Below are 16,025 nucleotides of genomic sequence, written 5' to 3'. Positions count from 1 at the left end.
TGTTTGACACTTTTCCAGGATATAACTCCTCCAGCCAACAGAAATACATAGCCTGAAGTAGACTTGCGACTGTCTTGGCACCCAGTAAAGTCAGAATCTGAATACCCAATGATCTCCAACTGGTCTGACTTCTTGTATGTGAACATAAAATCTTTTGTTCTTTGTAAGTATCTCAATACTCTTTTGGCTGCTTTCCAATGATCCATACCTGGATTACTTAAATATCTGTCTAACATTCCCACGATAAATGCAATATCCGGACGAGTACAAACCTGAGCATACATAAGGCTTCCCACAACAGACGAATAGGGAATCCTTTCCATTTCCTTATATTCGATTTCACTTTTACAGCACTGTTTGAGACTAAACTTGTCTCCTTTAGCAATTGGAGTATCTCTATGTTTACAATCCTTCATGCCATATCGCTGAAGCACCTTATCAATGTAGGTCTTTTGTGATAATCCAAGAATACCCCGAGAACGATCTCGAAATATTTGGATTCCTCATGCAAAAGATGCACAACCAAGATCCTTCATGTCAAACTTTGATGACAAAAATTTCTTAGTTTCATGTAATGTGCCCACATCATTACTTGCCAGCAATATATCATCGACATATAGAACCAGAAAAATAAATTTACCCCTACTGAACTTATGGTACACACATTCATCAACCATATTGGTCTCAAAGCCAAATGAAACTACAGCTTGATGAAATTTGTAATACCACTGACGGGAAGCTTGCTTTAGCCCATAGATGGATTTCTTATGTTTGCAAACCATTTTCTTTGCATTTCCTGAAGCAAAGTTTTCTGGTTGCACCATATATATCGTTTCATCAATGTCTCTATTTAGAAACGCTGTCTTAACATCCATCTGATGCAGCTCTAAGTCAAAATGAGCCACAAGTGCCATTATGGTCTTGAAAGAGTCTTTCGACGAAACTGGAGAGAAAGTCTCTGTATAATCAATGCCTTCCTTTTGAGTAAAGCCCTTTGCAACAAGACGTGCCTTATACCTTTCGATGTTTCCTAATGAATCCCTCTTGGTTTTAAATATCCATTTACAACTAATGGGTTTCATACCTTCAGGCAAGGGAACAACATCCCATACGTCATTGTCCATCATGAACTTTATTTCCTCACTCATGGTATCCATCCACTTATGAGATTTAGAACTCTTTATTGCTTGCTGGAAGTTAATAGGATCATCTTCCATTAAGCCCATATCAACATCATGTTCTTGGAGATAGACAAAATCATTTGAAATTATATTTCTCCTCTCTCTAATGGATCTCCTCAGTGGCACTTCTAATTGATTTTCTTGAGGTTGTTGAGTTTGTTCTTCAGTAGGGAGATCGACAATATTGTCTTCTTCTGAATATGTTGATGAAACAATTGCAGGAATGAATACCTGACTATTGCTTACAACACCTGTATGAGTGGACTCAGGCCCCTCATCAAAGGCAATGTTTCTAACCTGATCACCTCCCCCAAACTCAATATCTTCAAAGAAATGGGCATTTTCCGTTTCAAAGAAAGACTTACTGGATGTATTATAAAACTTATAACCCCTTGACCTTTCAGAATACCCAACAAAGTAACAGCTAACCGTCTTAGAGTCCAGTTTTCTTTCGCTTGGCCTATATGGTCTTGCTTCAGCTAGACATCCCCAAATATGAAAATGTCTCATACTAGGCGTTTTGCCTGCTCAGAATTCATATGGAGTTTTTGGTACTGTTTTTTATGACACTCTATTTAGAATATAAGTTGCAGTCTTTAATGCCTCTCCCCAGAGGGACTCTGGTAAGGTAGAATAATTAATCATACTCCTTACCATATCCATAAGAGTCCTGTTTCATCTCTCAGCTACACCATAGATTCTCGGAGAACACGGCATGGTGTATTGAGGGATTATACCGCATTCCTCTAGGTACTTAGCGAAAGGCCTGGACGTTGTTCACCTGATCCATCAAATCTACCATAGTATTCACCACCACGGTCAGATCTAACGGCTTTAATCATTTTGCCTAATTGATTCTCAACTTCGACTTTAAATGATTTGAAAACGTCTAAGGATTGAGACTTCTCATGAATCAAATACAGGTAGCCATAACGAGAATAATCGTCTATGAACGTGATAAAATATTGTTGTTCATTCCAACAAGCCGTAGGGAATGGACCACAAACATCCGTATGAATCAGTTCTAAGATGTCTGAAGCTCTACTTGCACCTGTTTTCTTAATGTTTATTCGTTTTCCCTTTATACATTCAATGCAAACATTAAAGTCTGCAAAATCAAGGGACCCAAAAATTCCATTTGACATAAGCCTTTTTATTCTCTTTTCAGAGATATGTCCTAAGCGCCTATGCTATAACATAGCATAATTCTCATTGGCTAATTGTCTTTTAGTACCACTGGACGTAACATGCAAGGTCTCATGATATGAAGCAACTGTATCAAGCAAATAGAGGTTATCGCTACTAGATAAAGAACCAGTGGCGATCAAATTTGAGTGCAGAAACAACTTGAATTTATTTCCTCCAAATGAACAATAGTAACCAAATTTGTCCAATGAGGAAATAGAAACTAAATTTCGTCTAAAAGACAGCACCACATAAGTTTCTGTCAAATTCAAATAACAACTAGTCTTTTACAATAACCGAAAATCTGCTATGGCTTCAACTTTTGCCTTCTTGCCATCGCCCACATAGATGAATCTTTCAGCATCATTTGGCGTTCGACAATTTAGGCAGCCTTGCATAGAGACACTTATGTGAGTAGTAGCACCTGAATCTACCCACCAAGTGTTTCCGGATACTGAAGTTAAATTAACCTCCGAACAAACCAAAGTGAGAAGTGTACCATTCTTTTCACGCCATGCGTGAAACTTAGTACAATCCTTCTTTATATGACCTTTACCCTTACAAAAGAAGCAGCCTAAAAGGTATTCCTTATGCTTCTTCTGTTTCTTAACGGATGATTGGTCAACGGTAACTTCTATAACAGTCTTTCTTTTCTTACTTATAAAAATCGAATCATTCATCTCAGTAATAGTACTCAAATTTGCAAATATCATGAAAGCAGAACTCACTGTACAAAGAACAAACCAAAGCATGCTCACAATCAATACATGTACAAAGATGAAATAACAAATATAAATGAATTTAAACACAATGGCCCAAAACCCATCACAAGGTACCGGTGCAACGCTAATATCCAATCTTTGGATTGAAATATGAACTGCAAGTGGCATTCTTGGTCAACAATGAATATAGATAATTAATCCTGTCAAACAACGAGCCTATCTTTGGATTGACTCGCTATTCACATGGAAACCTGAAAAATTATCACATATTCATTGCCCTCTATACTTAAACCTGACCAAACAACAATCCTCCTTTGGGTTGATCATTGCCCGCATGAATCAAGTATATTATCATCCAATGTTCAAAACAGGCAAATTCATACAACAAAGGTCACTTTGGCGACATAAAGTACAAACTTACTCATTTCAAACAACAGACATGGCCAAAGATCAAATTCATAATCTAAACATTCATCTAAAGCACATACACAATTTTAATAACATGCAAAACATGATACATGAATTAAAATTTACATACAAATTTGCCCTATATTGAATCCAAAACTAAAATGATCCAATAAAAGGGGCCCAAAAGTGTCCAACATTTATAAACCGGTACCCAAAAAATGCGCTTAAGCGGGTCAAGAACCACTGAATCGGCCTTAAAATGGCCCGTATCGTTCTTAAACCACAACTAAAACACCTACATGGCGCTAAATAGGGCTGGACCGGTCTAAAAATTGGACAAACCAGTCAAAAAATAGACCGTATCGGTTCTGAAACCCACTGAACCGGTCAAAATTGGCTAAAATCAGTTCAAAAACTGTAAGAACCGGTCTGAAGAGGGTTCGAATCGGTTCCAAAATGAACGAAACGGTTCTAAAACTGAATGAACCGGTTCTGTCTTAAAAAAACAGGCCGTGTGGATATGGGTCGGGGCCGACAGGACCCGACCTGGTCCGAAAAACTTTAAACACAGAGGCGCGGGCGGGCAGCAGACGAAATTTTTTTTTTTTTTAAAGCTGATGGATCCGGATCGGGTCTGTCAAGACTCGACCCGGGCCGACCCGCCCGCTCGACCGCTTGAGCGGTCGCGGGCGTCGTCTCCACCGACGGGCCATGCAACATCATGGGTGGCAGCCGGAGGGTGCCGCCAGCGTCGCCGGACGTCGGCCGGCCGACACCCGCCGGAAACCGGTCGATTCTGGCCGGTTTCCCCTCTTGTTTATCCTGCCCTTTCAGATTGTCGGGCGGTTGCAAAAAGCAGCGGGAAAACCACCGGCAGGCCACCCAACGACGTGGGTGGCTACCGGCGGGTCGTGCCAGGACAGGGAGGTCAGCCGTCGCCCAACGGCCGGCCGACGCCCGCCTGGACGGCCTGAAACCTACTGCCCCTCCCTGCCGTCGCCTTCCCACCCGTCCCCTTTCGTTCTTCTTCCTCTTTCGTGGCTGCGACGGAAGCCCGACGGCTGTCGCCCACGCCGGAAGCCCGACGGCTTCCGTCGCCCACGCCGGAAGCCCGACGGCTTCCGTCGCCCACGCCGAAGGCTCGACAGCCGGTGGGTCACACTGTCCCCTCCGGCGACAGTGACCTCACCGGCTATCGCCCCTCCCTCTGTTTCTATCTCCGGATGCCGATGGAAGCCAGATGGCTTCCATCGCCCACGTGATGGAGGCCGTCGCCTCTTTTCCAGAAATTTTTGTTGCAAACGAATAAAGAAAGAAGAAGATTGGAAAGGAACAACGCACAAAATTCAACCAAAAATTCAACGATTTAACAAAGAACATGGGCTCTGATACCAAATGTTCGGATTTCTCCCCATAACGCATATACAAAACCAAACGTATATACCCTAAAACAGGATCATGCTCACACTAAATTATTGAAATAAACGAAACCTTAAACTGAAGCTGAAGCATACCTGAATCCATCTGAACTGGTGCACGGGAAGATCACAACAGGGTCTTTCAGGATACGTGCGGCGCGCTTGATGTCTCTCTCAGATGGGGAAGAGGAAAACCCTAGAAACCAACGTTTCAGGCAACTATTGCGCGACCCCAGGGACCACTACCATTTTATAATAAAGGACAATTACGGATTCCACCCATCAAAGAGTCCGTAATTCCATACCGGTATTTATACATTTCAAAATTACCCCATACCATCTAAAATAACGTTATATCCCAAAATGCAATCACTTAAGCGGATATTCATGTTAAGACAGCCATAATGTCTGAAATTTCTCATAGACATATACCGGCCCACCAAATGATCTTACAATATTTTGCTCAGGTACCGTATGCTTGCTATGAGCATGCGTCTACCTACTTGCCATGCACGCTCTCTTCCTGAGAACCAGCCGCAATTCATTTTCTGCTGCAACACGGATTAGGAATCTTCCGGTTCCAATCACATAAAATTTGGGCTAACAGCAGGGATTCAAAAATGTAGTCCTCCATTCCAGGACGGGATGCTCATCTAGAAAAGTTTACTGTTGCTGCAAATCTGAATGGTTCCACTAATCTGTCATTTCTATGTTTGCTGCCAGGAGACCATCCATGGGGGAATTCTCTGGAGTTTCAACACACTGACCCATTAGTGTCTAGCTCTGTTCCATAGCCCGAGAGGCAGTGGGCCATCCGTCATTGTCCTTTTAGGTTTTTCTTCACGACATCGCTTGTTACCTTTGTCCATAAGAGAGGGCGAGAGGAGTCAAACTTTCATTTTTTTAAGTTGAATATTTGCAAACTAGTTTTTTTTTTTTTTTTTAAGTATGATTAGAAGTACTTTCCATACGAAGCTTTGTATGTGAATTAATTTACGAGCGCATGCTACTTTTCTTAAATTTTAAGCAGTTAAACCAATATAAATTTGGAAGAAAGGATATGGTTGAAAGCTAGCAAACGAAAAAAATGTACAGATAGAAGTTGCGAGAATGAAAGGCAACAAATACACCCACACACACCACCACCAAAAAATAAAAACAAAAAATTACACATGCCTGGGCAAGCCTAAGATCGGCCTGCCCCGGAATGTGTAAATGGGAAAGGCAGCATAAGACACACTTCCCTCTTATGTCCCTAACACAAAATCGCCCTCATATATATGTGTGGCCACTTACATTTGACTGATTATTGTTTGTTTAGAAGCGAACAGCCCCAAAATTCATGTGATCTACTATAGAAAGGAAATATAAGGACTTTTCCATTATGACCATCTACCTTTTGCCCATAATTCAAAATACAGTCATATGTTTCTTATTGACAAATTGGTAGAAAGGAGCATTAATCAGTTAGATGCTAACATGTTGAAAGTTGTGAACGAATATTATTCTTTTCAGGACTGCTCTTTCTAAGTTAGAAGTTGTTCACTAAATATGCAAATACAAAGGACATCACCATCATTTCCTTCAGCATGATGACATCGGCAATCGAAAATTAGGTGTTTGTTTCGGACTTGGGAGTGTAAAAAAAAAAAAAATCGAGGCCCATGTCTAAAACCACAAGAAAACTCATAGATTATAATTAGGGTGCTAAAAGGCAATCCTTCACAAACGGAATTGCCGGAAGGATAACAATGATGCCTTTTTTCTTACTCAAACTCTTGTTTATCACATAAGACAAAGAGGGGCAGGCTTTTAACAAATTACATTCTTGCAGTAAGATGGATTCAGTGGTTGATATATGGATACAGGGACTTCAAGTCACTCATGCGTGCATACCTATATTAGGATGAAAACAATATACTTCTGTCCGACAAAGGTAATGATAAGTCGTATAACCAAAGTACACAACATCCCCGGATATGATGAGCCTTAACTTTAGCAAGAACACACTTAACATTCTATTGCAAACATCATTTTAATTCAAATTTCTCTTGAAAAACAAGCTGCAGCAAAATAAACCAGAAGGTTGTTTTCGTAGTCTATCACAGAACGGGAAAAACACATTTTATTTTCATACTCAAGCAACAGTTTGCTTATTTTTCTTCTTAGATAAGCTTTGTATCGACTTATTGACTGTTGCAGTGGAGAAAGAGTTGTACAAAACATAATTCGCCTCTTTGTGGTCATTTCATCAACTAGTGTCATCTTAAAACCAAACCCTCTAGTTTATGGAAAGGAGTCCTTCAAGTATACACTTGGACGGCTGCTTCCTATACCACTTAGCACATAAAATGAAGTAGCAAAAGTTCAAAGTTCCCACCACTGCAAGCATCCAGAACACATTGTCCACTCTCCCATAGTTAATGTCATTAGGTAACCAAACAGTCGATTTCTTCACTGCATTCACTATAGCAGCAGTTAGGTAAAATGCAACTGCAATTATCACAGACATCAGTGCTGTTGCCGTGCCCTTCAGAGACGTAGGAAAGTCTTCATAATAGAGACTCACTTGGCCGGGAAGGTGGCACGCTTCGCCCGCACCGACGATTACTAGTGGAGCCACAAGCCAAAGGGCAGACATGGGCACAATTGCATAATCCTTCTGCTTTGTGAGATTATGACTGTGAACTACATGAAGTCGCCTTGCCTCCACTAGAGCCGAGGCAACCATGCTGGTGATGTTTAGCACATGGCCGGCGCCGATCCGAAGGAGGAGTGTAGGCGACCACCCCAATAGTTTGCGACAAAGTGGGTATACAACAAGGTTCAGGAATGCAATGAAAAATGATCCGGCTAAAAGGGCAAACACGGGGAATGAACTGGCCGGAATTTTGAAGTGGGCACCCAGGTGGCGGTCCATGGTGAGGGCCTGGAGAATGGTCAAGCTGGATTGGACTCCAATAGGTGTACTGAGGAATATGCTGCTGGACCAAAGTGGGAGTATGTTGATAATGCTCTTGAGGTCTTCTACCTGCTGAGTAGTGCATAATCTCCAATGCTTTGCTAGTGACCCATCTGAGTGAGTGTCCCCTTCTGTTATTATGGCTGCTCTGTTTAGACAACTGCATTATTAAGTACGAAGGACATAAAAGTTAAGCTACACAAAAACCAAAAAGCTAAGCCCAACGATCTGAGCATGATATTACCTTTGCAAGTAATTGAGTTGCACTGAAATTGTACGAGCTATATAAGTTTAAACCACATATTAAAAAGAAACACTGTGTTCGTATTGAAGCCTAAGAGACTAAGAGTGTTCCATGAGTCCAGCTTACTTGAGCATGCCTCGAACTCACTTGTTAAACTCGACTTGTTTATGCTCCACTCTTTTAGTTAACGAGTTATTTTCGAGTCAAGTTATGAACTTGGTCAAGTAAACAAGTTGAGTTCGAGATAAGCAAGCCCGCTTGTTTGAACTCAATTAAGCCCACATATCGTGATGAGAACACATATAATATGCTTCGGAAATAAAGCTACTTCAAGTGGGGGTTTTTATATCGTTTACAAACCTAAGGTCATGTTTTAAGTCCCTTGGTCGTCATTCAGGTTACAAAAAAAATTTATATTGACCGGCACAGGGTAGCCAGCTCGAGTAAGCTCAAGCCCAATCTTGGCTCAAGCTTAACCAAGTTGAATTTGAGCTTTTTAAGCTCGAGCTCGAGTTATAGCTTACGGTGCTCAGCCCGAGTTCAAGCTGGCTCAAGTCGGTTTGAACTCTATTCATGTCCAGGCCTATTGAAGCGTATATATAAACTTACATCTTTTGGTAAGCGTATATATGTTCAGGCCAATTTTTGTGTTGTATGTACATACTTCAAAAGTCATAATGGTTATATATGAGGAGCACTAACATGCTCATTTGGTTTGGATGTATATTGTTTCACGCTTGCCATGTTATTCCATTAGCCTATTCATAGGAAAGAGAACGTCATGTTTATGGAATTTAGGGGAGAAAAATCTTGCCTGAACTTTGAAGTCACTTGGCACATTTGCTTTGTGTTCATCTGATCATCTTGGTAGAAGTAATCGCTCACATTTTTCGACAACGCCACTTTTCGCTTTCGAATCGCGGCAATTACCAATCGAGCAATGCCAGTGAATGGACTCCCTTGAGGCTTCACTTCTTTGTAGTACCATTTGCCAATGAGTAAGATGACAATACTGATCACATTGGCTGCTAGGCATATCCCGTACCCCCAACCCCACCCAACAGTGTCTTGCACAAAAACAACAACTGTGCTGGCCAGGATCATTGCAACGGAGAATGCCATGAAAAACCAGTTAATGAAGGTTTCCTGCCTCTTTGGATCATCAAATTGGTTTGCGCCAAATGTGGTCATTGTGAACCGCGAGCCGCCGATGCCCACACAGACGAGAGCCAGTGAAGCATAAAGGATTGCATACTGAAAAGCCGAAGGCGGTTTGCATGAGTTGCTTAATGAAGTACATGGTGGTGGCCTAAGGGACTGTAATATTGCAGTCAAGGTCATTGGAACGAGTCCCTGTTGCATGCAACATTCAAGCAAATGAATCAACTTTTCGTGTACAAGGCAAAGCCATTTCTGTCATATTGCAACATGCTTGGTGCATTAGGCCACGGCACATGATCCTATCATCCCTTGCCTTCTGTCCATCCTAGCCCACCGAGGTCTCCATTTGTTTGTACATGTTTTCATCAAACTGAACCTTAACAGATGATGACTCACACCTTGCTTCAAATTAATCAAATAAGCATGCAAAATGCAATCCTTAAGATATATATATATATATATATATATATATATACACACCATTTTGGCAAGTCATGTGGGCAGTATTTATTGCCAAAACATACGCTTTTTGAAAGGAAAATCTCGTGATATTTATAAAACATCGACAAAAAGGTATTTCCTCGTGCCCCAAGGTAGCTCAGCTACTGGCACTATTTGTTGTCAGTCCTTCTCACCTTTTCTCACCTTTAAGTTAAAGTATGTCTGACAGTGAGTTTCTTGGAGACCCACATTTGGATCAAGTTCCTATACCTATTTTAGATATACTTTTTTAACAACATATTCTTTTGAATTTATTTTTACGGGTTGCTTAACAACAGCTGTTCCATGTACCTACATAAAAAATTGAGACTGCTTCACAGAATAGAATGTTTCAGCCTTCTATAAATCTACTTTAATTTTTGAGGGCAAGATCATGGAACAATAGCATATTTTTACCGTTATCAAACGTAACCTCAAATTATTACTTTCATAAGGTAAATAATTCTTGAAAGCTGAATTAGTTTAAAACGTGAATATATATATATAAATGAAGCTGAAATCATCCAGAATGATCTACCATCTCACGTATCTAAGTCAACACAATTAGGGCTGCACATGAGCCGAGTCCAGCTCGATCTTGGCCAGCTCGAGCAAGACTCGGCTCAAAAAACTCAAACTCAAGTCGAGCTTCTTGTAGCAAGCTCGAGCTCTATTCGACTACACAAAATCGAGTGCTTAACCGATTTAACTCATTTAGGCGTTAACTCGTGTAACTTGCGAAAATTTGTTTTTACCCTAAAAGTTAAAACCAGTGACCGGTTTTGGTAGTATTACATAGAGTACTAGTTTGCGAGTCGAGTATAAATGTGTTGAGTTCTCGAAACTCGAACTCGACTCATTTATCATTTCGAGTATCTTTGTAAGCTTGAACTCGAATAATTTATAAACAAGTTTATCAAAAGCTGAGTTTTTTCGAGTGAGTCGAGCCCAAGTAGGCTCCGCTCGTTGTGCAGCCCTAAACACAATTGCATTAGGGTGCATCCAAGCGGCTGGAGAAATCAAGTGGAAGGGAATGATCTTTTAGGGATCCGTCCAAAAAAAAAAAAAAAAAAAAGGTGGGGGTGTTGTGTACTCAAATTTACTAAAGCACCCTCCTTATGAATACCAAATGAATGTGACATCTTATAAAGGGTAAAGGTCGGAGAACTACATTGTTCCACCACAGTCCAAGTCTCTTCTTAATAAAGCTTGTCCGAATATGACCCCGACCCCTTACCTAACTCTTTTCACGTGTGTTTAGCTTTGATGGCCTGACCTAACTCTTGCCACCTGTGTTTAACTTTGATGGGAATACTATTGATCATGGTTCAGCCCTACCATTTTCATTTTTTTAGTTTTGGTGTAAGTAGATACCAACTTTTGCATTTAACAGGATGTCATAGGTGAGTAGATGGAGTATTTCGTCTTATCTCTGAATTATGAATTACAGGTTGTTCCCTCAAATGAGAAGTACAGGTTCTTTTTTATATGCAATATAGGAACGAAACAAAAAGATGAACTATCATGTACTTCTCTTTTACTCTCTAGTACAAAATGTAGGTGTCCATGCCACTTGAACCCGTGACCGTCGCGTACAGTCACTGGCTCGAATTATTTGCCCCCCATCACTTAAGGCTACGTTTAGACATGATGTCCTTATCATAATTTGGATCAATTAGTATATAATATTTTGCAGTATTGATTCCACTGGAACTGGGAAAACTCCAAAAAGTCGTGCTAAAAAAAAGGGAAAGACTGATTGAGTTGGGTTAAAACTTACTGACATATGCTTATGCTATTCTTAAGAATGTTGGTAGATAAGGCAGTCTAAATTTGTCATATTATTGGACACTCAATTCTCGGAAAGTTGGGTTAAAAGCCTTGAGAAGTTGTTTTCTTCTTTGTCTTGGAAGGGGCAGTGGCTAACATGAGTTGACATGTTTTCATGTTCTCCTAAAAGCTTCTTTTCATAATTTTATGAAGGATTTTTTTCCTTTTTCGTTTTACTTTCGCCCTTATGAGAAGGGTGTCTTCTATTTAACAAACGGCACATTTTAGTTATATATCTTAAGCTGGTTCAATGGACTGCTCATTGTACCGAAAGAAATTAAAAAATTAATAATCAGCCTACCTTAGTAAAAAGAAGACCCACCAAAAACATATATATATTTTTTGTGCAACAAGAAATATTCAGGAAAAAATCAGTCAAAAAATTAATTATTCTGAACATTCGGGGAGGACCATTACTTGGCTGTTAGCTCGTCTTGCCAAAGAAATACAGGAAGGGCAGGAACGAACCAGGAAAGAAATGATGGAGGCTGCCAAAATAACAGAGAAGCAACCAGCGAAGGAGTCGGAGATGATGCCGCCGACAAGCGGCGAAATGGCTCCACATCCATTGACTATGTTGAAGATCTGCACCGCTGCGATCCGGCTGACGTTGAATTCCTGAACCAGATAGACTATAAGGTTGGCAGCTGCGCCATACGTAGCGAGGCCCAACAGCGTGGAACTTCCTGTTTTAATGGCGGCATCCCCCGTTAGTATGTAGCAGAATAGCAACTATATATGAGCCAATGAAGATGAACTGAGCTCACCTATGATGAAGGGGAAGGTGACCCACCCTCCCTTTCTCCGTTTAGATCGCATCGACGAATCAGTGCTGCCGGGAAGTTCGCCGGAGAGCGAGCTACGCCTGCCGGAGAGCTCAGGAGACAACGTCGCCATTTTCAAGACACAGGCTGGAAGATGGTGCTTGGTTGCTGCCGGAGTGCAACTAATTATAAGGTCCACCGGGCCTCAGGATATGCACAAACTGTTCGAGCTTGGACCGTTAGGTTGCTTTTATCGGTCAAATATATTCCAAAATTCATTTCTTTAAGAAATAATTAATAATAAAAAATTGTGAAATGTTTGTAAAAAGTATGAAGAAGTTGTCACTATTCAGGCTGCTTCTACCGAAACCAGTTTTAAATAGGCCGAGAATCAAGTAAACTTCTCTTTCTAAATGAATTAGGAAGCAACGAGCTCTCCAGCACTGCATCTAGGGTTTCTTTATCTTTTTTTTTCACATTTGTTAACCATTGTAGGTGGCCCATTCAAGTGTCATGGGTTAATAACTTGTTTTATAAAAGGGTATTTTTGTTTATTTGAGCAATCCCAACGGTTCAATAAAGGACCCGGGGCATCAATATGGAAGACTGAGAGTACCAATATGCAAGTTGAAATATAATATTACTGTTACCTAAGTCATCAAAATCAAGTCTGGCACCTTAGGGATAGACGGAAAAGTGGGGTCATCAACTTTCTCAATTTAAACCCTACCTATTTTGTACTTAGTACATATAAGAGGCAACATAACCTACAGTGAACTCTGCACAAGGATAGAAAGTGGCGCAAAGCTTGGTTAATCTTGTGACGTCCTGACCTTAATTGGCTAACCGGCTATGCACATATGCATGGATCTCGCCCTTAAAACCTGATTATATCCATTTTTTGTTTTCTAAAACGATATAAACTAATGGTTGAAGAATAGCATTCCTTTGCTACTAATTCAAAGCGTGTACGAGCTAAATATAGTGAGATTATTTCCTAAATGTATAAATAGAAGATCAAGCCTTGTCTCACATTTCTTGCAATTCAAATTATAGCGGAAGCCAGCCCCTTTACCTTGTAGATTCAGGGATGCATTATGGCCTGGGTTGGAGTTAGTGCTACACATAGGGATGTCAATAGATTGGATGTGTCCTTTTATCACATTCGTGTTTAGATATTCATATACTCAGATTTAAGAACAAAAAAATGAATAGAAAACTATGCCTGACTTAATTATTTTAGATCTCCTTTTCTCACTAAGCAACTTGTAACATATCAGTGAAGAGGTTGGTTGGGCCCCAACATCTAGGAGAGGAGAGAGATATGTGGCTCTGTTGTAAGCAGTAGATTGTAACATATTCTTTCACTTAAATGCTGTGGCATTAGTAAAGAGGTTGGTTGGGCCCCAACATCCACCCTTACATGGGTATTTCGGGAAAATGGTAATTCAGCCTTTTCAAAAAAAGTTTTTTTTTTCCTTTGTTTTCCTCTTTACACGATGATATTATAACACCTTGTTTCGAAAAAGTTTAGTCCAATAAATCTAAAGATACTTATAAAAAAAAAAAAACTGTTACGTGATTTGTTGTCTTGATTCCTACCTGTTTTAGAGAAAGAACCAAAGCTGCTAAAGGGAGGGGCACTGCAGTAGGAGCTCGAGGCCAGTATTGTAAAAGTGGACTGATCATGACAAGTAATATTTCTTTTTCAGTTACAAATGCATTTTTATTTCATGCACCCAACATGAGTTTTCCATGTTCGAGTAATATTTGTGCCTGAAAATGCTATGGGTGCCTTAACACATCAAGTCCTTTTAATGAGGCTTAGAAGAGCCTAACGTTTAGAAACTGGTTGCCCCTGTGTAGATAAACTTGTGTAGAAGGTTAAGCAATGACCAAAATACCCTGAATTAAGTAAAAAAAAAAAAGATATCTTTTTGGAAGGACAAAAAAGGGGTTATAAAAAAGCTAAAAGTCTAAAATATACATTTCTTTAAGAATTTCTTTATAAAAAAGCTAAAAGCCCTAGTGTCCCATGTGTCTACTTTTAAGAATTTCAAACAATATTTTAATATTTTTAATTATTCAATATTTTACATTTGGTATTTTAAATGATTGATTAATTTTATTTGCAAATTCAATGCAAGCAAATTACCAATTCAGTTCATAAAATGTTTTTTACAATACCAGCTCCAAGTTAACCATAGTATATATATATTTGGACATGGTTTTCCAAGTCATTTAGCATATTCTTTTATACTTTTAGTGACATAAAATGAATTTATATAAGTATTTCATATATATATATATATATATATATATATATATTATTCAAAAAACAAAAGTCCTTTTATAATAATAAACTATCCAAAAAATGGTAGAACCTGAACAGAATTAGCAGTCGATTCATATAAAACAGCAAACTAATTCCAAAAAAAGGTGAAAAGGTGAGCCTGAAAACTTGTTACAAGACCTTGGATCAAGTCTAAACTTTTTGTCATTTTTTGTTGAACATTCCTATAGGGCCCATTTGGAATATTCATTACATACAATTTTATTTGCCAAAAGACCGATAGTTTTGTGTTTATAAGGTTTGGTAGTATTTGCCTCAAGGGGCATAGCGTAGCTGGTCGAGCTAGGGGCCTGTATTAAGGCAGGTCTCTAGTTCGATTCCCGTGAGCGCTATGCTCCTACGTCTTATGGTGGTAGGGCGCAGCATCCAAGCTGAAGGGTGCACCGTTGCTATTCGCTGACACTGACGCAGCCTAGGACCCTGGAGGCAGGGGGAATGGGGGGCCTTCGGGTCTTTTTCGGGCGATAGGATTAACCTCTCACTCACCCGAAGGTTTGGTAGTATTTGCTATACCAAAAAAAAAAAGAAGAAAAATAGTTTAAAGTGTTCAAACCTATTGTAAGACCCATCCTTGTGGAATTTGTTCAACGAAATTATATCTTTTTTTCTTGGTGGATTCTTGAGACATGACATTCTAGGATTTACCTTTTGGTGGATTCTTGAGACATGACATTCTAGGATTTACCTTTTTCCTATGGTTCCTAATGAGTGTTAAATATTTTACTTACGGTGGTGAGAGTATTCCATGTGACATGCCTAAATATGGATTTCACCCTTTTCTATTTGCCCAATATAGGACCGCTACAAAAAAAAAAAGGTCTTTAAAGGAGAAAAATGTCAATAAAAATAAGCAAAAAAGTCACTATTGGTTCACTGACATTTTATCGTGAACGTTGGTAAAAATAGTGTCCATGATACTTTCATTGATGTTTCGACAATATGTCAGTAAAAATTAGCCTTTTACTGATGTTTTCTACAATGAGTTCATGAAAATTAACCTTTTATTGAGAATGAACTTATCACTAAAAGTTTTAGTAACGGAATGCTTTTGTCAGAAAAAAAATTTCATTGACGTGAAAAAGAGTGTCTTTAAAAATCATAGACCTATACTCGTCAATATTTTGCTGCCACAGACTTTTAAACAAAAGAACCTCGTAACGGTTATTCAGATCTTCAGCTACTAGTAGCATTGGCAAAAAGAAGCAAAAAAATGAAAAGAAGATACAAATACTAAATAAAATTAATAACAATGAGAAATAAGAAAAAGAATTAAAAAATAGAAAGAACTCATGACAAAATTGATGTTCCATAGTTGAA

At 39.4% G+C, this 16,025-nt stretch overlaps 1 protein-coding gene across 3 annotated transcripts; it reads right to left on the bottom strand.

Annotated features, from left to right (window-relative positions):
- Positions 1 to 7,052: 7,052 nt before the first annotated feature.
- Positions 7,053 to 12,525, bottom strand: LOC116254731 (protein NRT1/ PTR FAMILY 2.7-like). Of its 3 annotated transcripts, none has more exons than XM_050077949.1 (4): positions 12,359 to 12,525; positions 12,009 to 12,277; positions 8,935 to 9,473; positions 7,053 to 8,036 (listed from the first exon to the last, which is right to left on the bottom strand). In XM_050077949.1, exons 1-4 carry the CDS (start codon positions 12,486 to 12,488, stop codon positions 7,196 to 7,198), a joined length of 1,779 nt encoding a protein of 592 aa, XP_049933906.1. In that variant the 5' UTR covers positions 12,489 to 12,525; the 3' UTR covers positions 7,053 to 7,195. The 3 variants fall into 3 exon arrangements, with proteins under 3 accessions (XP_049933906.1, XP_049933907.1, XP_031486140.1); XM_050077950.1 differs by having other exon boundaries at positions 7,053 to 8,024; XM_031630280.2 differs by having other exon boundaries at positions 12,060 to 12,277.
- Positions 12,526 to 16,025: the final 3,500 nt, after the last annotated feature.

This window comes from Nymphaea colorata, chromosome 5, assembly GCF_008831285.2.
Source record: "Nymphaea colorata isolate Beijing-Zhang1983 chromosome 5, ASM883128v2, whole genome shotgun sequence".
NCBI lineage: Eukaryota > Viridiplantae > Streptophyta > Magnoliopsida > Nymphaeales > Nymphaeaceae > Nymphaea > Nymphaea colorata.
This window is presented reverse-complemented; position numbering and strand designations above follow the sequence as displayed.